We start from the raw sequence: 22,421 nt of genomic DNA on the forward strand, positions 1-22,421 counted from the left end.
TGTGAGTTGGCTGAGGAAAAGCTGAGGCCTCCAAGTGTCTCCTGAGGATGCAAAACCAACGGCCGCACCCTCTTCCAGGAGGTGCAGAAGCCATCCCCAGATGAGTAAAACCCTAGATGCCGTGGAAGCTGCCATGGTCCTGGAGAAGAACATGAACGAGGCCCTTCTGGATCTGCTCCCATCTCTCTGACTCCCTGGAGAGCCGATTCCTAGATGAGGAGGGGAAACTCATCAAGAAGGTGGACAACCACCTGACTAACCTCACAGGCTGGCCAGCCCTCAGGTTGGGCTGGATGAGTGTCTCTTGGAAAGGCTCACCCTCAAATACAACTAGGAGCCTCTGGAGCCCAGTGGCCTTCTTCTGGAGGGGCCCCTTTGTCATTCCTCTGGTGTCAAAGCTTCTGCCTGAGCCTTTCCCTGCAGTCAGTAGGCAGCTTTTAAACCACGCTGAAGCTCTCTCCCAAGTTGTGAACCAAACAGAAACAAGAAAGCATTTTGCAGAAAACAATTTTTTTAAGTGTTCTTAATCCTGAAAGCTTTCCTCCCAAATGTTATACCAATTGGTGTGCTGGTAAACTAGATCTCAAATAAAAGAAAGCACTGATTTGTACTGTTTGCCAGTTTTCATGGTGTAAATGTTCCCACCATGGCCAGTGCCAAGCCACCAATGTTCACAAAACTCCTGAATATTAGATTCAATAATCAAATCTTGCAAGCAGGTAAGACCTAGCTCCAGCACATCCATGAAAGCAAAATCTTATTCATTTTATAAGCCTTTATTAGAATCATACAAAGGGCTTTATGGAAGCTTGCATCTTCATCCATAGGTGAAGACAGGATGTGGCAAAGGGAAGACGGTGATTGCTAAACTCCCTATGATGGAGATTAAATGGGCTAGCTCTCAGGGACTAGAGATTTAAGGGAGGGAAAAGACCCTAAATGTTTTCAATTCATTTTTTCTTTGTATTACATGCCCCTTGCCCCCCACTTCCCCCTTGCCCCAAGTCATTTGTTCGGAGAACACTGGGATAGATATCTTAGAGTAAACTACTTAGATATGCGAGAACAGTGCCTTGATTTTCAGCTTTCCTTGAATTCAAAGGCTTGCTTGGTTTCATCATATAGATCTCCAAAAACTCCTCTCATAGATTCCTTCTAGCTGTAAACTATAATGTTGACTGGCTTCACCTTCCGTTTATTGTTCTTTTCTTCCATACTTTCCGAAACTGCTCTTGTCATCTAGCTCAGCAGCTTCAATAAGTTATACTTTCAAATACAGTTAGTGTTTGGTTCAATCCAATACAAATGGCAGAGCAGGGCTTAGTAACGAAGTCTCTCTAGTCCCAGGGTCCACACACATAATTCCCCAACAACTGTACTCCTGCTCCAGAAATTTCATAGGCGTGGTATACCTTTGGCATAGCCTCCTTTCTGGATTTATTTATTCAGAGTATCTGCCATCCAGGCAAAGTGGAGCTACAGTTAATATTTGTAGGAAGAGCCCACCAACCCAGTAATCTGTGCTAAACCAGAGCTTTTGGAAGGTACAGTTTTTTCCCCTCATTTTCCTTAGTTCCCTTCAGTAATTTCTTCCGGTAAACACTTAACTCTAAGGCTCTCATCTTCCTAGAATTAAGCCGATATAAATAGACTCCTGTGACTCCAGCTTATTATCCCTTCCAACTCTACTAGGTCACAGCTTGACACACAATATGATTTTAGAAACCCATGCCAAGTGACTGGTTAGAAATATAGTGCCTCCCAGAAAGACAAACATAACCATTGATTTTGATTTTGCCCCTACTCTTTGAGTGTACTGAGGCATGTCTCTAAGCAAGGGTATCCTGGCATTTTAAAAGTGGTCTTTTGAAAACAACCCTTTGGAATCCACCATGGGCTTAAATGGGGTAATTAAGAAGGAACATATTTAACCTTAGCATGAAATACAACACTCAAGTCAAAAACTAAATTAAAAGAACATGATAGCAGCTCTCACATGCAGTAGCTAGACATTCTTATTGCTTTCAGGGGAAAATGATATTTTAAAATCAGGAAATTCTATCAGAACTACATATTTCCCAGACATTGAGATAGAAATATTAATACCGGTAGATGAAGACTGTCAACAAACTGTAGGTCGCTATCAAAACTACTGTTCTTCAAAGTGAATACCTTCCCATTCTGACCTCCGTTTTAGTCCAACCTTGGTCTTTTGGGCAGCTGAATGAGTTCCAGGACATCTCCAGAGGCCAAATCTGGGAAGTCGATGAATAAATTGTATCAAAAGCCGAAGAGTTTCCAGTCAGCATGTTCGTCTGGCATAGCTGTCACCAGAAGGACAAAGGTAGCTATCACATTAATATGTAAAAAACAGGAAATGTCTTGTTAATAAATCCCTAGCAAAAATTTTATTAACAGTGAATGGTAAATCACCTTGCAGCTGCTAGTGGTCCACAGACTAGGAAAAATGAGAGTAATATTCACTTTATTGTGGTGGTCTGGAGCTGGATCTGCAATACCACCAAGGTATGCCTGCATTAGCTGTGTTGCATTGGGCAAATTACTTATCACTCTCTACGTTGGCTCCTTGTCTGTACTTGGGGGATATAGGTTGATGTAAAGATCCAAATGAAATAATGTATGCAAAGTTATGATCCTTAGCAATGAAGGGAAATATAAGTGGTAAAAGAACAACAAAAAATATCATTTTAGAAGAAAAAGTTGCTTGATAATTTTTTAAAGTTGGGCACAACTTGGTGAATACCTCTGATTTGGTTAGTAAAATATTGGCCGAGGAAGACTCCACCCCAAACAAGCAACTTTACCTGGAGACAAAAGGATAGCTGCTCTATTTAAAGAGGTGGTAGTGGGCAGTACATTACTTTTTCGTAGCTAAGCAAAGATTGTTATATCAACTTGGATGGAAAGGCCCAACATTAGAAGATTCTGTGTGCGTATATATAACTGCAAGTGTTGGGGGAATAGTGGGTTTTATACAGGGGTGTTTCGTTTTGTTTTGATTTATTGCTTTGACCTCTTAGCTATACACTTGGTGATCTCTTAGGGCCTGAGCTTTTGTTAGTGTGGTAATCTTTTGAATAATTCATAAATATTCTAATTCTCCCCTTTCCTGACACAAACGGAAGGACTGCATTTCTCTATCCCCTTTGAAGTTAGGCATGCCCATATGACTTAATTTGGCAAATAAAATGTGAGAGGAAGTAATGAGACTCACCTCTGGTTTTCTCTATTTTGGTGATGAAGGAAGTACAAGTTGAAATGGAATCTACATCAGCCAACTCTGCCAGTTGGAAATGGGACATGTATCGTGAATGAGAAAAGAAATTGTGTTAGCCAATGAGATTTTGGGGTTTATTACTAAAGCAGAGGCTAAGCTATCCCAGCTAGTCTAGGTAGTGTAGGGCCAGGTATCTACTTGTGGATGGACATGGATTCAGAAGTAGCTAGGTGACACAGCTGAACAGCCTAACTTATACTTACAAAGAATGATTCTTCAAAGATAAAAATAGCCCACAAAAAAAAAAAAAAAGGAAGAAAGAAAGAAAGAAAAAAGAAAAGAAACCCTTCAGAATCTATGTCCTGAGAGCTCTTCCATTTGCACCAGGATTTGCTCTGCCTCTAGCTACTGTCTAGCTTGGGAGGTTGATCCATAGGCTTTCCCTTTTATAATCCCCGATTCAGATAACTATCATTAGCAAAATGAGACTGTGGACTACTAACTTCTTCTATTATCACTTCTTACATCTCTCTACCTTGCCAACTCCCTATCTCCCTACTTCCTTCCCTTCCTTCTTTCCTAAAAAAAAAAATTAGCTGAATGAGTGGCTAAGCATGGTCTAGGTATTGTACACATTCCTAGAAGTGCAAAGCCAAATAACTGTCATTTGGCCTCAGAGGAGCTCTATTTAGTAAATGGCACAGTCTGACCTCCCTAAATAAATAATACTAACATAAAATGGGAATGTTATACTTGAGATATTTGCTGAATACCACGCAGGCTTGGAAATAACATGGAGTGACTATGATCTTATATGGCTAAACCTTGGACTTTCAATCCAAACAATACACAAACATCTTAGCAGGGAGATGTGCAGTTAGTAGTAGTCTTTCAAAGTTTGCTATGTCATAAGTATGGGAAGGTCTTGAGTAGGCAGAGACCTTTATTTTGAAACAGAAAAAAGAATGATTAAATATGTAGAGTATTTGAGGAATGTATGAGGAATGTCTATTTCATTCAGTTAGGGCAGGATGTAGACCTTTCCAACTCACATGATCTTCTCAGTATCAGAACAATCAATCATATCTGAAAGTGACAATAGGTGGAAATAATCAAATAACAAAGAAGATACATAAACATTGTTAAGTGATTTGGGCTCTAGCTGGGAGTTAACGATGTCAGAAAATACTCTGCAGATGATGATACACTTAAAAGCCATAAACACTGACTGATTAAAGAAATTTACTAATTTGATTTTAATTAAGTTTTGTTAGTCCAAAGTAGAATTGCAATAAATGTAAAAAACACGTATGGAATGTGCTTTCTTTTTTATTCAGCAAAGCATACATTTTTTAAAAACATAAAATCATTCAAAAAAACCAGCAAACATGCCACCAAACACAGCTAAGTTTCCCTGATGATAACAGGTTGTGACTTTTTATTTTGGCATGTAGAGGTCATGGAAACTCACAATATATGCACAAAGATTCTAAGTGCATATTTGGAACAAAGAATTTTGAGTTGTAAAACCATGAATGGCTTATAGAATGCAATTTACTAAATTAGTCTTTGTTCTTACAAAGTGATCTTATCCTTTGACAGTTGAAAATATATATAATCTATATTTTTACAATCAGTGACCCACAGTCACTGATTAATTTTCATCATTGGTGGAACTGGCAGAGTTTTCACTCTCTTCAGCTGGTGGGCTGTGTCCCCGCTGGCTTGGAATAGCAGGAAGCACTCGGTTTGTCCATAGAGGTTCTCCAGATAGAACTGGGAGGAAAGAATAGAATGAAAAACTTTCAAGGTTTGCATCTCTCAGAGTCTCACAAGGAATGATGGCAGTAGAACTGTGTTATTTCTGAAGGAATGGAGGCCCTTCTAAGAAGCTTTTCTTGGGGAGAGCTAAACTGCAGGAGAAAGCCATATCTATCTATCTATTCAGGCTTACCACATGTAGTCAGGGATGCCAAATATGCACAAATACAAGGTGGGGCCAAGTTTGATCAAAACATGATCAGGCTGTTGGTGCCTAGCAGAGCCTTCTTTTCCTAGGGTGGTGTAGCCCTTGATGGCCAGGTCAGCACAAGGCTCTAAATAAGCCCCAAGACGTTTGTACTGTGCTTTTATACAAAAGTCAAAAGGTTCTCAGGTTTCTTTTAGGAAAAGCACTGTACCTTTCCACTTCTTTTTCATAGAGCTACAGTTGATCAAAGATCTTTATCTTCCCGTCTCCTTAAATTTAATTGTGAAAAGCAAAGCCCCTGGGTTCTGCCAAAGAAAATCCCATTACTTTGGCTTCCCCAAGCCACACCAGGATTCAAGGCTGAGTGTTAGATGTCTCTGTGACTACATTTAGATGAGTGTTAGATGTTTTTGTGACTACAAAGACAATTAGATGTCTTTGTGACTACATTTCTGCTTAAAGACAAGGTCAGACTTGAATTTCATTCAATGATTGAATTCACACCATCCAAAACTCTCCCTTTAGACAAATTAGTAAGGGCAAAGGAAATAATCTGTCAAGGCAGAGATCTTGGTTTGTGCTACCAACTGTGTGTGTGACCTTGGACAAATCTCTACCTCTCCCTTCCCTTATCTGAAAGAAGACAGGGTTGTACCTAAAGGGTTCTAGAACTCTTGCTTTGTCCCATCTGAACTGTAGCCTGGGGCATAAAAAATATATTGGATATTTACTCTGGGCAAACAGCTGCAAAGGGTTTTATGTACATTATCTCATTTAATCCTCTCAACAGTCTTATCAGGTTGAACTACTCTTATAAGCTAAGTGAAGAAACTGAAGTACAGAAAGGTTAAGGAACTTGTCTTAAATAGGGCAGCTTCTAAATCATCTAACCTCTGCAATTAAGAAGATGTGGGGAGAGAGAGAGAGAGAGAGAGAGAGAGAGAGAGAGAGAGAGAGAGAGAGCGAGAGAGCGAGAGAGCGAGAGAGCGAGAGAGCAAGAGAGAGAGAGAGAGAGAGAGTGTGTGTGTGTGTGTATGTGCACACAAGTGCTTGAGTACATGTTATAAAAGAGTGGGTTGGGATAGGAAGAACAGGAAGGAAGGAAATTAAAATCCAGTGAGTAGGGGCTTTCCTGGTGGTGCAGTGGTTGAGAGTCCGCCTGCCAATGCAGGGGACATGGGTTCGAGCCCTGGTCTGGGAGGATCCCACATGCTGCGGAGCAACTGGGCCCGTGCGCCACAGCTGCTGAGCCTGCGCTCTAGAGCCCGCGAGCCACAACTACTGAGCTCACGTGCCACAACTAGTGAAGCCCACGTGCCTAGAGCCCATGCTCCGCAACAAGAGAAGCCACTGCAATGAGAAGCCCGTGCACCACAATGAAGAGTAGCCCCCGCTCGCCGCAACCAGAGAAAAAGCCCGAGCGCAGCAACGAAGACCCAACGCAGCCAAAAAAAAAAAAAAAAAAATCCAGTAAGTATCACCTGTTTCATGTGACAGCTGACTCGGTATCCTGTAATTCTGCTTCTGGCTCTGCTACTTACTACCTAAATAACGGGCAAGTTATGTGACCTCTCTGAACTCAGTTTTCTCATCTCTACTGCCTCAGAGTACAGATATAAGGATTTACAATCTCCAAATTTCTAGGCGTGGGGCTCAGGAATCCCCTTTATAACAAGCACCCCAGATAATACTTAGGCACAGGCAAACCTGATCACTTGGTGAATAGACTATATTAACAGTTTATATTGTGAGAAGTTTTGCATAAAATAACGCTAACAGTAAAACTGATGAACAGCATCTACTTGATCATTCCTTTCTGCTTAGGAATGCATTAGCCTGTGAGCGGAGAGGTAAGACACATTTCTATCTGTCCAACATAGTAAGGAAGACAATGTCAGGAAGCCAGTCTTAAGAGAAGAATTTTTAAAGCATTAAAGACATTAAATAGTACATAGCAAAATAAACGTCTGTTATTGTTTTTATAGTCCAAACACAAAAATTCCTCAAGGGAGGGAGTATTTTTTTAAACAAGCATTACCATGTTGGATGAAGCTTTGAAGACTGTCTCTATTTTATTTTCCTGTAATTTATAGGGTTGGGCACCTGATGTTCTCTTGAAAAAAATGAAAGTAAACCAAAATAACATTTAGTCCTGTCTAGACGTGTTAACAGTGTTAACCTTTGCAAAGGAAGCCGAGGAAAATTCAAAATACTTACATTTTTGGTCTGGTAGGGGAGCCAGGTTGTTCCGGGTGAAAGGAAGATCCCAGATTTTAGGTCTGTTTGGGGAGAGATGCTGAAAATTTTGTCCTGGGGACAAACATATTTGCATCAATCATATGAGACTCAACCAAGGGCAAATTATAAAATCCAATGGATGAAAGAATCATAAAGGTTGTTATAGATCATGAAATTTATGATGTTAACAACAACAACAACAAAATACTAATAGCTCTACCATATTGTTTCTATCACATTCCAGTCACTGTTTAAATGAAAGGAAAAGGTATCAGAAATCATTTCTTGAGTAAACTATTTAAATACAATTTTCTGAACAAGCACAGCTGACCATGCACTCTACAAAACTTAAAAGTTTGAAAAATAACATAGGGTATTAGTGTATCACATATTGGTCAATCTGGGTTGAATGAGTGGGTGATGAGTAGAATATATTCTTCTAGAGCTGTGTTTCTTACTCCTGGCTGCGCAGAGAAATTATCTGAGGAGTTAAAAAAAGATGCTACTCTGGCTAAACACCACACCAAATAAATGAGTATCTCTGGGGCTGGGATAGGATGCCAGATTTTTGTCAGCTCCCAGGTGATTCTGTTGTGAATCCAGGATTGAGACACACTGATCTAGAAGATGGGAGCTGAGTGAAAGCACTTGGGAGATCTGGATGATCTAATTTAGATGACCAGTAGAGTTATGCTGGAGCTATGCATAACAGCTCTTAAATTTTCAGGAATTTTGTGAGCTGGTTTACATCATACTTGGTGGCTTGACGTCAGCCATGGTGGGAATATTTACATCAGGGAAATCAGCAAGTACTGATTTTTCTCTGAAGAGCCACCTATTAAACATTTATTAGCACATGACTGATTACAAGAGATGGATGTTCCAAACACCTGAAAATAGAAGGGACTACACAAAAGTTAAGTCCATTTAACAAGTTGACCAAATGGTATAATAAATAGGAGTTTGGGCTCTGGGGTCAGACAGGATTAGGCTTAATTCCCAACTCGGGCAAGTGATGTTCTGTCTCTAAATCTTAATTTCCTCACATGTAAAATGCTGAAAATAATTTTATCTGTCTTTTTCAGTTGTCATAAAGATGAGGAGAACAAAGGTAAAGCATTTAGCTTATAGAGTAAACAATAAACATTAGCAATTATTACAGTGTTATTCTGTGGCATGTTTAACATGATCTCCTGGACAGTGGGGCCTGTATTCATTTGATCTTTCGTTTAGTAGTCTAGTAGGAACCAGAATCACTACAGCAACACTCATAGGGTTTAAGTCTTCCGTTTGGGTAAAGCAGTCCTTAGAACAGGGGAAAAAAAGCATTAGCCATGATCCACCTCCCATCTGCTTCGGTGAGTCCAGTGGTAGATTTGTAGGGGCAGTCATCTGAGCAGTGTCATTTGATGTCATTTGATGAACAGTAAGCAAAATTTCTAGTCTCCTTGGTGGACATTTTGCCATTATATTTTTATTCCTTTGAACTTTGAAGGTTAAATAACCTCACAAGCCATTATTTAAAAGAAAACATTCCTAAGTAGAATTACAATAAAACCCATATCAGCTCATACCTGATTATTCATCCATGAACACTTGAGCAGAAATTTGCAAAACCAAAAATGAGATAATGATAATTATGGATAATGCATATTGAGCACTTACTATTGTCAAGGACTGGACTAACTGCTGTAGGCATAGTCTCATTTAATCCTAACAATCACCTTCCCTTGTGAGATAGATACTATTATCATCCCCATTTTACAAATGAGGACACTGTGGCTTGGAGAAGTTCTAAATTGTCTGCAAGATCACATGATGGGAAGTGTCCCCCAGGCTCTGGACCTAAAATCCACACTATCCTGCCTCCTTAGGGGCCACAGCAATATTGATAGGATGGGAGAAGTGGCAGAGAAGGACTTCAGCAGTGATTTGGGAGGAGGTGCGAGGAGAGTTAAACTTTTTTCCACACTGGCATTTTGCTCAGTTTTGAAGGACAAGGCAGAATGTGCATAGTCCAAAGTTCTCTTATCTGGGCTGTAGGCACCTTCAGGGAGTGTCCAGCCTGTGGGGACAGGGTTGAGGACCAATGTCTTAGAATAAAAAGGCAGGAAACGTTTTCATCGTTAAATGAGGAAACAGAAGTGAATGAAGATTAATAATAATTCAGCACTCATCTATTGCAAACTCACTGTATTCCAGAGCCTAGAGTACAAACAGAAGGCAAGGTGCTCAGGAGGGGCTGATGGGAAGAGAGACAGGTAAAGCTGTACTTCTGAAGGACATGAGTAGTGCTGTGAGGGTATCAGAGGTCAGTGTGTCTTGAATCCCATAGACCTCGCTTGCACATCTGCTCTGCTACTTCCTAGCTAGCTCTGTGACCTTAGGTCAGTGGGCTAACCAGTCTACTCCTCAATTTCTTCATCTCTAAAATGGGGATAAAAATTCCTCTCCTGCAGTGCTGTTGAAGGGGAAGTATGTGGTTCACTGCCCCAGAGGAGGCTTAATAAGGCAGAGATATTCTTTTATGATGGATAGTGAAAATGGGTCACACCTCCTACAGCAGTCAGGGTAACTTCTACATAGGAGGCAAGTTTTGGGCTGGTTCTTAAAAGATTGTAGGAATCTGTCAAGCACACAGTGGATAAAAATAACATGGGCAAAAACGTCATAGAGTAAAAAGGTATGTAGTTGTATAGGAACTGAGAGATATTCAAGGAACTGTTCAAGGGGTTGGGGGGTGGGAGGAAAGGATTTGAGACGGGAGGTGCAGAAGTTGAGAATGGGAAGTGAGGCCAGGCCACGTTGGGAGGACTTTGTTTGCCAGCTAAAGAATCTGGCCTTCATCCTGTTAAGATGCAAAGCTTCTGATGGGTTTAAACAGAGGTGGTCACAGCATCAGACCTACCTACTATCAGACCTGAGGAGGAGAGCGCGTTGTTGCTGGGGTACTCTAGAAAATTCTGGAGAAGAAAGTTCTCTCTTGAGGGAGAAAGGAAGCAAACACTGCGTTAGTTTCCTTGTGATAGCCTGCAAATAACCAGGCTGGTAGCAAACACCACAGAGCTTTCTGTTCAATTTTCTCTGAAAGCTGCTCTCAATGAATTAAGCTGATGTGCTCCAAATTCCCTCATTAAGTTAAGTGCCTCATCCCGCATCTCTCTCCATCTAGCCCAGTGACAGGTCTCAATAAATGTTAAGCAATAATCATTACAGCTAAATGTTCAGGGCTGCTGATGTAAGCACAGGACATTAGCTGCCTGGAATTCAAACGGTAGCAATCACTGCTAGCCCATATTATTTCCACTAAACCCAGGGTGTGAAAAGAGAAAATCCAAAGTAAAGGGACCATCCAAGTTCAAGTCAGTGGTGCTGTGGTATGATTTATAGTATCCAAATGCTTTGCTACTTTAGGTTTCAAATCAAGTATGGGAGCTCAGTGTAGAAATCTACTGAGTTTCAACCTGCCTAGAGTAACAACTTGAACCCCTTAAGTGAACCCTCCCAACTGTACTCTGGAAGCTTCAGCAGTTCTAAAAACAACACCTCAAATTGGGTTAAAAAATATTCACAAAAATAAAATCTATAAGGCAGAGAGAAATCTTTTTATTTTGGGGAGTACAGTGTAATTTCTAAGAAAATCACATTGTAGGTAATTTGGTAAGCATACTAACAAACTGGACTTTGAGACTTAAAGAGAGAAATATGTACATTGCCATGGGATAACTTCCTATTTAGGAGGTCTGGGTTCAAGTTCTGAATATGTCCTTAGTGACATATTCAGAACAATTAGTTGCAAGACTGAGCAGATTCTAGGCCATGTAAATTATAACTGGAAAGGGCCTCATGAAACAAAATGGCCCCAGACTCTGTATCCAGAGGGTAGGAAAACTGTAGCCGAGAGAGATGACATGTCTTGCCTTATCAATCAGGGCTCATTCAGGAAAATAGAGACTCCTTTAGGCCTTGAAACAGAGGGAATTTCATACAGAAAGGTGGTTATACTGGTTGGTGGAAAAGGTGAGAAGCCAGAGGACAGGGTAGAAGGACAATCCAGAGATTAACCACAGCAGGAAGATGCAACCACTTCTAGGCTGGAGTGATAAGGGGAAGAGTTGGTATCACCAAGGCTCAGAAGCTAGTGGGAGCCAGAACCACAGAGTGAGGGGCTTTGTGGAGGAAGTGGGAGGAATTGGAAGCCCTGTTGGAGAATCCATAGGAAGCAGAGGGACACTGTGTAGAGCTACACTTGTTTTCCTCTTTCTCCTGCTCTTACTCTATTGCCAGTGCCTCTTGGTACTTGGCCAAAAGTACCTGGAAGCAGCTGCAAGGGAGCCTGGGAAGTGTAGTTTCCTGAGATACAAAGTAGAGCTGGAGGGAAGAGACTAGATCCGAGAGCAAAAAGGCAGCTGACTAGCACATTTACTTAAATGTCATCATCTTTTAAACAAAGGTCATCTGTAGCTTGTCTCTAAGGCATAGTGCTTAGCATAGGGCCTGGCACATAGCTAAAAAAAAAAAAACCCCACAAATGTGTATGTGTGTATAGTACTATGCTCAATCACTGTTCTAAGTATTTTATATGCATCAATTTGTTTAATCTTAACAGCAACTCACAGCCCTACATGTTAGGTATTTCCTCCCATTTTTGACATGAAGAAACAACGGCTCAGAGAGATTCAGTAACAGCAAGTAAATGAGAGAGTCAGAATTTGAACCCAGATAGTGTGACTTTAGAATCCCTCTCTTGGGGCAATTCCCTGGCAGTCCAGTGGTTAGAAGCTGGCTCTTTCACTGCCATGGTCCCAGGTTTGATTCCTGGTCAGGGAACTAAATCCCATAAGCCGTGTGGTGCAGCCAAAAAAAAGAATCCCTTTCTTAACCACTGGATGTGCTGCCTCTTCATAAATCAGGATAATAGACATTATCCTTTAAAGACATTATCCATTAAAGAATGAGTGAAAGAACTAAGGTCCTTTCCATTTAAAACTCTTTATGATTTTGTATCTAAACATGAGAAGAAAATCAATTTAAAGTGAGTTGTATAATCAGTTTAGCAAATCCATGTACCTTAAAGTTCATTTATAGGCTGAAGATTCTTGGGAGTTTATCTTGTCATGACTCAGTTACTTAGAATGGCTCCTAGTTATTATCAGCATTCAAAAACATTGGTTGTTGGGGCTTCCCTGGTGGCGCAGTGGTTGAGAATCTGCCTGCTAATGCAGGGGACACGGGTTCGAGCCCTGGTCTGGGAGGATCCCACATGCCGCGGAGCAACTAGGCCCGTGAGCCACAACTACTGAGCCTGCGCATCTGGAGCCTGTGCTCCGCAATAAGAGAGGCCGCAATAGTGAGAGGCCCGCGCACCGCAATGAAGAGTGTCCCCTGCTTGCCACAACTAGAGAAAGCCCTCGCACAGAAACAAAGACGCAACACAGCAAAAATAAATAAATTAATTAATAAACTCCTACCCCCAACATCTACAAAAAAAAAAATTGGTTGAAAAAAATAAATGCTTTGGTACAGGCATGGCTAATTATTTGACATTCCCTTGGAGAATTCTGCTTCTCCTTTTCTGCCCCATAGGACTTTTCAAGTTACTTCACTGGAAAAGTGAAACAAATCCTCAAACCAATTTATTGAATTTCCTTTTATTTTAAATAATATAGAAGGTTTTAGATGGCACATGTGAAAGAATCTACTAGTTCTCTATCCAATATCTATTCTCTTTTTCCTCCTAGAAACAAAAATCCAATTTTGGAGGGACGGTCATGTGCCCAGTTAAAAGGATCCAATTCCCAGTCTCCCGTGCAGATAGGCATGATCATGTGACTAAAGTTCTGGCCAAAGAAATGGAAGCAGACTGTGGAATTTATGGGAGATAACTTATTAATGGGAGCTAATTCAGCTGGCGGACATCCATTTCCGCCCCACCCCCCTTCCTTCCTCCTGCTCTGTCAGACATTATGAAATGTGCAATGATCCAAAGGATGAAAGGCATAGGTTAAGTTGTAGAGCATACAGATGGAAGGAGCCTGGGTCTCTGGTGATCATGGATTCACCAAGCACCTGGGAACCATCACCGTCGACTACTTTCATATGAGAGCAATAAACTTCTATGCTGTTTAAGCCACTGTTACTTTGGATTTCTGTTACAGGCAGATGAACCCAATCCTAACTGATATAGAAAAGACAGCCCAAGGCTGTCCTGGGAACAGAAAAAGAGCAAGACTTTCACAAATTTCAAAAAAATTTCAAAAAGAAGATATTAGCCAAGACAGGACTAACTCCAGAAAGCAGGCTGAGTCAAGGCCCTGGAGGCCACCAAAGACAGCAGATCAATATCTTTTCTTCCTCACCCTTCTGCAGAACACAAGGAAAAACTACCCACGCTTCAGTGCTTAGTGGAGGAAGTAAAATCTTGAGGGAAGTTTTTCTCAGGAAATAGCCTTCATGTGTTTATTCCTATCTATCCTGTGCTTAAAAACATATAAATATGTATGAGGGAAGCCATACTCTACCTCACAGGTTTCAGACATCAGGTACATGAAGATGAGTGAGGAGAGCCAGACTCATGCTGCATATTAAACAGGAAGGAATATTCCTTATTTCCAAAGATATACTGTGCTCCTCTACTTCTTAAAATATACATAGCCCCCTTGGGCTTTCATTTTTCTACTTCTGAAAGAAATATGGTTCAAGCAATATATCATTTTTCCTCTTAACCCTACTATAAGAAAAACAACAACAGAAACTTGTTGATAAAGAACAACTGACGCTCCACAGGCAGATACTGGAGAGTGGTGCAGACTGGGTTGAACTGGGGACAGTGATGTCCAAGTGATGTCTATGGGGATAGTGGTTACTCAGATCCAGGCAATTATTGCCAAGTGAAATTTGGGTTCAGTGTTGCCAGACTTTTCAACTTCTCAAGAGAAGCTAGAGTTTTAAATTTTTATGTCAAACTTCACGATTTTTAAATACTAGTAATTAATTCACTTGATTACTGCATTAGTAATGAACTGATTTTGGAAGTTGTTTTGCAGCCTCTGCTTTATTAGAACGATAGTTCTTAGTCTCTGGTATACATCAGAATCACCTGGGGGCCGTTAACAAAGAAATAAAAATTTTAGTGTGATACATTTGTTTAACACAAATGTTAAATGGGAAAATAGGTACGTATATATTGCTTGCATGTGTATAAAAATATAGATTCTTTAGTGTGATACACTTATTTAAAATGTATATATACATGTATATTTAAATATGTATAAAATATCTCTGGAAGGTAAACAAAAAATTAATAACATAGCTTTGGATGAGGGGCACTCAGTAGCTGGGGCAAGAGGCAGGAGGGAGAATTGCCACGTAACCCTTTGGTGTGTATGGAGACCTGAGCCACACATGTGTGAATGTGTTCTCTTTCTACGTGTATACATAGAAGGCATTGCCATTTTCCCTTTTGCCTCACCAAGATCTTGGTTCAGTAGTCCTGGAGTGGTCATCGAACACATGATTTAAAAACAAACAATCACACAAACAAATCAACCCCTCATAGGTGATACTGCCAAGTATCCCTGCTTAAGAATACTTGCTAGTGGAAATAGTAATATTCCTGCTCTAATCTGCCAGTCACCACACATATCTGCTACGATGAGATAAGATGAGAAGGCACATACTTTTACTTGATGATTGCTCTCGAGGTGGAAACGCAGACTGTTTCCATAGCCTGGAAATCCTGAATCCAGTACACTCAAGGGAAAAAGGTAGCCTAATCACCCATTTCCATTCTGACCCTGTCCTCTAGGCCACCTCCTGTCACTCCAGTTCCTAACCCAGGACTGCATAACACATTTCTTGTATAGAATCAGTCAGAAATGAGAAAGAAGGAAGCAGGGACATTACCTGATGAAGGATTATGTAGATGAGGAAGATGTGGCGGCCCCGACACCTCCTGGTGACTGGATCTGCTGGTAAGCAACCTGTCTAGCAGCTTATCAGAAGAAGACACAGTCCAAGCTTTATAGAACACCTGGTTATCTAGCAATACCTGGCAGCCAGTTCTGTTATTCAATAAATCCTGCTCACTTCGGCTTTTCTGAGATTTCTGGGCAGCATGATGAGTACCAGAGCTCAGGCCAGCATGGGAAGTGGCCCCCTGGGGGGCTGTCAGGAAGTTATGGCCTAGGGTGATGGGTGGGAGACTCTGCGTTCTGATTGGCGGAAGTCCTTTATGGGCCAGAGGCTTCTTTTCTGGCAAGTGATATTTTGAATTCTCTGAGGTCCTCTTCTTAAAGTCAACCATAGCCACCTGATCACCAGGCTGTTCTTGGCAGTTGGTATCCATGTTGCTGTCAAAGGTGGTGATGATGTCATCAACTTCCGAGGTGGGCTCCGCCCTGTGCCAGTCCCTGCAGTGATCTTTCTGATAGGCCCTCTGCTCTTCTTTTTTGTTCCTGCAGAAGATTTGATTGAGCATGCTGAATCGTCCCTCCTTCTTCTGGGGTCTACTCTTCTGGGAAGGAAGGGGTCGAGTAGGCTCTGTTCTATGGGAATATAAAATAACAAGGATGCTATGTGAGGGCAGGAAGTGGAGACACCAGCAGTAACCACACAACAGACCTCCCTCTATTCCATCCACCTGAGCAGGTTGTCTGAGATCATCCATAGACACTCGAAGCCCTCTTAAGTCAAAGGTGATGTGCAAGAGCTACTCACAACCTCCTTGGCCATCCCCTTCCTTGCCATGGTCAGTTCTCTGTCCAGTTAGAACATTTCTTAGTTAGATTTCACCTGCTCCCTCAGAAACTATCCTTTCAAAATTTGTTTTCTCCCAGGGATCAAGTAAGCTGAAAATACCTCACAGTATTACTGTTCTCACTTCTTAAGGACAGTCAGTAGGAGTGCAAGCTTTATGTCAAAGAGATGAAGGCCAAATGTGGAGTACATTTGGCCTTCAGGCTTCAACTAGCAGCAGCAGGGTGGAGGTTGCAGATGTCGGGGGAGTGTGATTTTAGGCTTTCTCTGAAAGGGATCCCAGGAGATCTGGGCAGAGCTCTGATAGGAAGCCCGCCCATTTTACGCTGTTTGTGTGTTGTTTCTTGTTGAGCTTTTACTAAATTTCCTATTGAAAAAGTGTACTAAAGGAAGACGAGGAGAGAAGCTTTTGTCTGGGCTTCAGCTGCAGAAGAGGAAGTGTGTATTCCAGAGGTTGGGCGTGGCAGGAGAAGAAAATGAGCAATGCCCAATGAGCAGGCAATTTCTAAAGGAAAAAACGGTCAGCAGCTGTCCGGCTGGCTCTTCCTGTGTGGAGAGTTTCCCTGAGGCACTATTCTGTTTTTGTTCCTTGGAAAATTCTGTGTTGTTCTCTTCTGAGGCCACAATTGATTTAATGCTTTCTGTGGTATGAGTTAATGATGAAACCTGACTGTGTTCATGCCCTAAAAGCCAGATTGCAACATTACTCTTTGGAGTGAGATATTGTAATATGTAATTTGAAAAAATCACCCCTCATTTTGGCTGCATATAATGAATGGTTTTTGTTTTTGTTTTTTTTTCTGCAGGTCACACAGTGTATAATTGAATCTTTATTCCTGTGATATATTTTTATCCTCCTTTCACCTTGAATAGGCTTTTTGAAATATTAAACACAACTTCTGGACTCCTGATACTACCAGAGAGAACCCCAGGAGATCTCTAGCATTCTTTCAAGTTTCCCCATACAGAATATGCCCCTGTGCTAACTGATGCTACTTCAGCATCTTCTATAAACAATCTCCTTCTCCTCTTAAGGTTGTGATTTTGGTCAGTGGGTCTCAAAGTATGGTCCACTGAACCTGGAGGTGAGGGCCCTGATAGTCTTCAGAAGTTTCTGAGGTTTAACTTATATTCATAATAATATCACTTCTAACCGGTGTTTTTGTTTTTTTTTTGTTTTTTTTTTTTGCGGCGGAGCACAGGCTCCAGACGCGCAGGCTCAGCGGCCATGGCTCATGGGCCCAGCCGCTTCGCGGCACGTGGGATCCTCCTGGACCGGGGCACGAACCCATGTCCTCTGCATCGGCAGGCGGACTCTCAACCACTGCGCCACCAGGGAAGCCCCTCACCAGTGTTTTTTCCACTGGTCTGCTTTTTACACCAAGGGTGCAAGAGAGCAAGTGGGTGAAACTGTGGGCTCCTTGGCACATATCAAGGTAGTAACAACAATAGACTTTCATTAAAAAAATTGCCATTAAACTTAATAATGTCCAGTAAATGTTATTAATTTTACTAAATATTGATCCTTGAGATACATTTTTTCGATAAAATAGGAATTACTCATAAACAATTCTACTATATACTGAAGTACAATGGTTGTTTTGAGGTAAAACATTTGTGCCGTTGTTTGAGTTGCTAGCTGAACTAGACACTTTTTTCATGAAACATGATTTTTATGGCTTATAGACAAGCTGTGGTTATTTGGAGTTGGTCATTTGATTTCTCAAAAATGAACAAAGTGAGCCTGTCATTTCAAGGTAAACAACTGACATTAATCGTTGCCAATGACAAAAATCTAGCTTTCAAGCAAAAATCAGAATTTTGGAAAATTTGTATGCACACTGTGAGCTTGACAGCTTCCTGATACATAGAGGCTTTTCTGATGAGATCAGTGGTGATATTAACAAATGTGATTTTTTTTCTGGTATTGTATAATGAAATGTACTATTTGGAAGATATTCATAACTAAGTAAACCAATATTTTCCAAATGACCAATGCAAGATATTATAAAATCATGCATAGATGTAAGACACATTTAAAGTGCTAGAGAGATGAATGGATTTTAATGTAACAGAATTCAAAAACTTCACTGATATGGTGACAGAGTCCACATTGCCACTAAGCTTTAGGAAACTACTACTTGTCAAGTTTTGGCGTAGTATCAAAGGAAAAGTGTCCACAGTTATCTGAAAAGGCTCTTGAAATACTCCTCCCTTTTTCACCTACATATCTATGTGAGGCCAGATTGTTTTCATACACTTCAGTCAAAACAATCATATTGCAATGGATTGAATGCAGAAGCAGATGTGGGAATGCAGCTGTATTCTATTAAGCTTCTGTAAAGATATCAAAGAGATTCAAAGAGCAAAGTAGAACAAAACTGCTCTTCTCATTACATTTTTTTTGGTCTGTTTTGAAGAATGGGTTATTTTTTAACTAAAAATATGGTATTAATGTTAACTTGTAAATGTAATGGGTTATTACTTTAAATTAATAACAAAATATTTTTTCAAAAGTTTCTCAGTTTTCATTTCTAATGCCATAAATATTGATAGGTGTAACTCACATAAACAAAAGCTCTTTAGGGTCCTCCATAATTTCTGAGAGTGTAAAAGGGTCCTGAGAACAAAAAGTTGGAGAAACGCTGATTTAGGCAGAAGAGCAACTAAGGGTATACGGCATACTCTAGGGCCTGCATGCCAGAACTACTGAGCCCGCGTGCTGCAACTACTGAAGCCCACGCGCCTAGAACCCATGCTCCGCAACAAGAGAAGCCACCACAGTGAGAAGCCTGCGCACCGCAACGAAGAGTAGTCCCCACTCGCCACAACTACAGAAAGCCTACGCGCAGCAACGAAGACTCAATGCAGCCATAAATAAATAAATAGTATATGGCATAACGGGACGAGGAAAGGGAGAAAAAGGAAAGAAGAGATTAGAGTTCAGTGAATATTAGCCTGATGGATTCAGGCTTACTACTATCATTTTGCTCCACAGCGTCAAGGACATGTCATTACATGTTAGATAATGGCAAACACGATTATTAAGTTATTGCTGATTTTCTGCTAGTTTTGGCAGTTTAAACAATTTCATCCAATTTTATAAATCTTTGAAAGGAAGAAAAAATGAGTGCCTCCTGGTGCGCTCACCTGCTCTCTTCGGAGAGGAGCTTGACACAGGCCGTGTGACCGCAGTACAGGGCATAGGCCAGGGGTGTGCTCTCACTGATGTCTCGCAGGTTGCTGTCTATGCCCAGCTCCAGCAGTGACTGCACACAGTCTGCCTTTCCTGCAGCTGCAGCCCAGTGCAGAGGTGTCCTGGGGGACCACAGGGGAACAGCATAAGTGTCTGAGCACATGAATGGTACAGGTTACTTAGCTGGCAACAGCTCCTGCTTGAAGTTGGGTCATGGCAGGAAAGACTTGTTGCTATTTACAGTGTGGAAATGGTATGTATTAAATGCGGCTTCAGGATGATGGTGTATGTGTGTAAGGGCCTCTCCTCTAATTCTGATATTCTGTGGCCTTCCACCTGCTTTGGTCTTTCTGAGAATTTCCTAGAAGAGGAAGTAGTGGGTCAAAGGGTATGAACAATCATAAGGCTCCTTATACATAGTGCCAAACTGCCTTCCAAAAAAACTGGCTCAATCTCTCCTCCTACTAGCTGTGTCCCTATTCCTTCCCAATATTGTATTATCACCATCTTTAAAGACTTTTGCCAACTTGGTAGGCAACATGGTACTTCAGTGTTGTTTTCTTCTGCATTTCTTTAATTAATAGTGAGGAAGAACTTTTGAAATATATGTTTATTTACCATTTGAGTTTCTTCATTGAAATGATTCTTAATGCCCTATGCCCATTTTTCTATTAGATTATTAGTTTTTCTTACTAATTTATATGGGTTTTTAAAATATTTAAGGTATCAATTTTTTTCTAGGTTATGTTTATGAAAACATTTTCTCTAATTTGTTACTTAGCTTTTAATTTTTTTTTTTTTTTTTTTTTTTGCGGTACGCGGGCCTCTCACTGTTGTGGCCTCTCCCGTTGCAGAGCACAGGCTCTGGATGTGCAGGCTCAGCGGCCATGGCTCACGGGCCCAGCTGCTCCGCGGCATGTGGGGTCTTCCCGGACCAGGGCACGAACCTGCATCCCCTGCATCGGCAGGCAGACTCTCAACCACTGCGCCACCAGGGAAGCCCTTAGCTTTTAATTTTTTAGTGATTTTCCATAAAAAATTTTAAGGAATAATCACATTTATTTACCTCTTCATTTTTGGTTTGTTTCATGATTTTATGTTTTAGAAAGTCCTTCATCAGCCAGAAGGTGGATGAATATTCATCAGTATTTAAACCTTGTTAAATGGTAAAACTATTATTTTCTTAAGGAAGAAAAAAAAAAGCCTGAGACTGGAAGAAAGTATTTGCAAACTGCACATTCAACAAAGAATTTGTATTCAGAATATGTAAAGTATTCCAAAACTGAATAAAAAAATACACACGCCAATTAAAATAAATTAGCAAAAGATCTGAACACTTTATCAAAGAAGATGCATAAATGGTAAATAAGCACATGAAAACGTGCTCAATAACATTTGTCATTAGAGAAATGCAAATTAAAACACAATGGGATACAACTACATATTTATTTAAATGGCTAAAATTAAGAAAAAATAAAAAGAATGTATATATAGTATGTGTCTGTGTGTGTGTCTGTGTGTGTGTGTGTCTGTGTGTGTATAACTGAGTCACTGCTGTACAGCAGAGATTGGTACAACATTGTAAATCAACTATACTTCAATTGAAAAAAAAATTGGAAAAAAAAAACCCCAAACCTGGCAATACCAAAGGCTGATGAAGAGTCAGGGTAACCTGAACTTTTATACATTCTTGGTGGGAATACAAAATGGAAACAGTCACACCAGAAAACAGTTTGTCAGTTCCTTCTAAAGTTAAACATACTTACCATATGACCAAGCAATCTCACTTCTAGATATATAGCTAAAGAAATGAAAATTTATGTTCACACAAAAACTTATACACAAATGTTTATAGCAGCGTTATCCATAATTGCCTAAAATGTCCTTCAATGGGTGAAGACAAACTATAGTTCATCCACAAAATTGAATCCTACTCAGCAATAAAAAGAACAGCCTACTGATATATAGAACATAGATGAATCTCAAGTCATTCTACCAAGTGAAATAAACCAATCTCAAAAGATTACATACTGTATATTTCCATTTATATAACATTCTGGAAAAGGCAAAACCCAAGAGACAGAACTAATCAGTGGTTGCCAGAGCTTAGAGATGGGGGAGGCCTTGACTACAAAAGGACAACCTGAGTTGATGCTGGAGGTGACAGAATTGTCTTGAATCTTGCTTGTGGTGGTAACATGAATCTATGCATGTGTTAAAATTCATAAAACTATACATCAAAAAAAAAGTAAATTTTACTGAATGTAAATAAAAAGGAAACCAATATTTTCTTCTAGATTTATTTGGATTAAAAAAAAAAAAACTGCACGTGTGTCTGTATGTGTATTTTGATATGTGTGGTGAGGCCCGGAGCCAGTCTGACCATTTTTCCAGTTACATAGCCAACTTTTCTCAACACCATTTATTAGTGCAGTGGGATCATATTTTGAGATCCTGACGTATATACATACTTTTCTACCCTTCCTCTTTCCTCATTTAAGGATATGGTTGATTTTATGCTCAATCTCAGGGGAGGGATATAGCAGGGTGGATAAGAGAAATAGTCAGTGTCTTTCTGTTTCCAAAAGCCAAGCCCAGAACTGAGAGCAGATTTGGAGTAAATTAGCTCCCCAGCTGTAGAAAGAACCATCAAGGCAGATGGGACAAGAAGGTGATAAGAACATAAAGGACCACTGGACCCAAGAGCAAAGGGGACCCAAACCGTGCTTCCTTGGCAGAGATGCTGGGAAATGGGTGGTGGGGGATGTCTGTGTGGTGTGCCTGGGCAGTGGGACCCTGGGAGGCTAAGGAGGGGCACAGTGAAAAAGGACATGCCTGTGAATGGGGTTTCCCGTGAAGAGAGTGGCTACTCTTCCTGTCAGTCACTCTGGGAAAGGATCAGTCCTGAGGCAGGAAAGGAGGGCATGGAAGGCCTCTTCTTGGCTTTACTCTGGGGCTTGACCGCTGGCAGAAGGCCACCCCTGGGAGAGCCAAGAGGTCTCTCAGACATGGAGGCAGCCTGC

The 22,421-nt window shown here is 40.8% G+C and overlaps 1 protein-coding gene across 1 annotated transcript in view; it reads right to left on the reverse strand.

Annotated features, from left to right (window-relative positions):
• Positions 1–2,887: 2,887 nt before the first annotated feature.
• ANKRD55 (ankyrin repeat domain 55) overlaps positions 2,888–22,421 on the reverse strand; it is a 107,211-nt gene continuing 87,677 nt past the window's right edge. Inside the window, exons 8-11 of the mRNA XM_030759624.2 lie at positions 19,353–19,520; positions 15,351–15,991; positions 7,425–7,517; positions 2,888–5,014 (exon numbers count right to left, since the gene is read on the reverse strand). Coding sequence (XP_030615484.1) covers positions 4,893–5,014; positions 7,425–7,517; positions 15,351–15,991; positions 19,353–19,520 — 1,024 coding nt within the window. The 3' untranslated portion in view covers positions 2,888–4,892. The remainder of the gene's footprint in view (positions 5,015–7,424; positions 7,518–15,350; positions 15,992–19,352; positions 19,521–22,421) is intronic.

This window comes from Delphinapterus leucas, chromosome 3 (genome assembly GCF_059928025.1).
Source record: "Delphinapterus leucas isolate spDelLeu-1000000601 "Yukka" chromosome 3, BTC_Dleu_Yukka2, whole genome shotgun sequence".
Taxonomy (NCBI): Eukaryota; Metazoa; Chordata; class Mammalia; order Artiodactyla; family Monodontidae; genus Delphinapterus; species Delphinapterus leucas.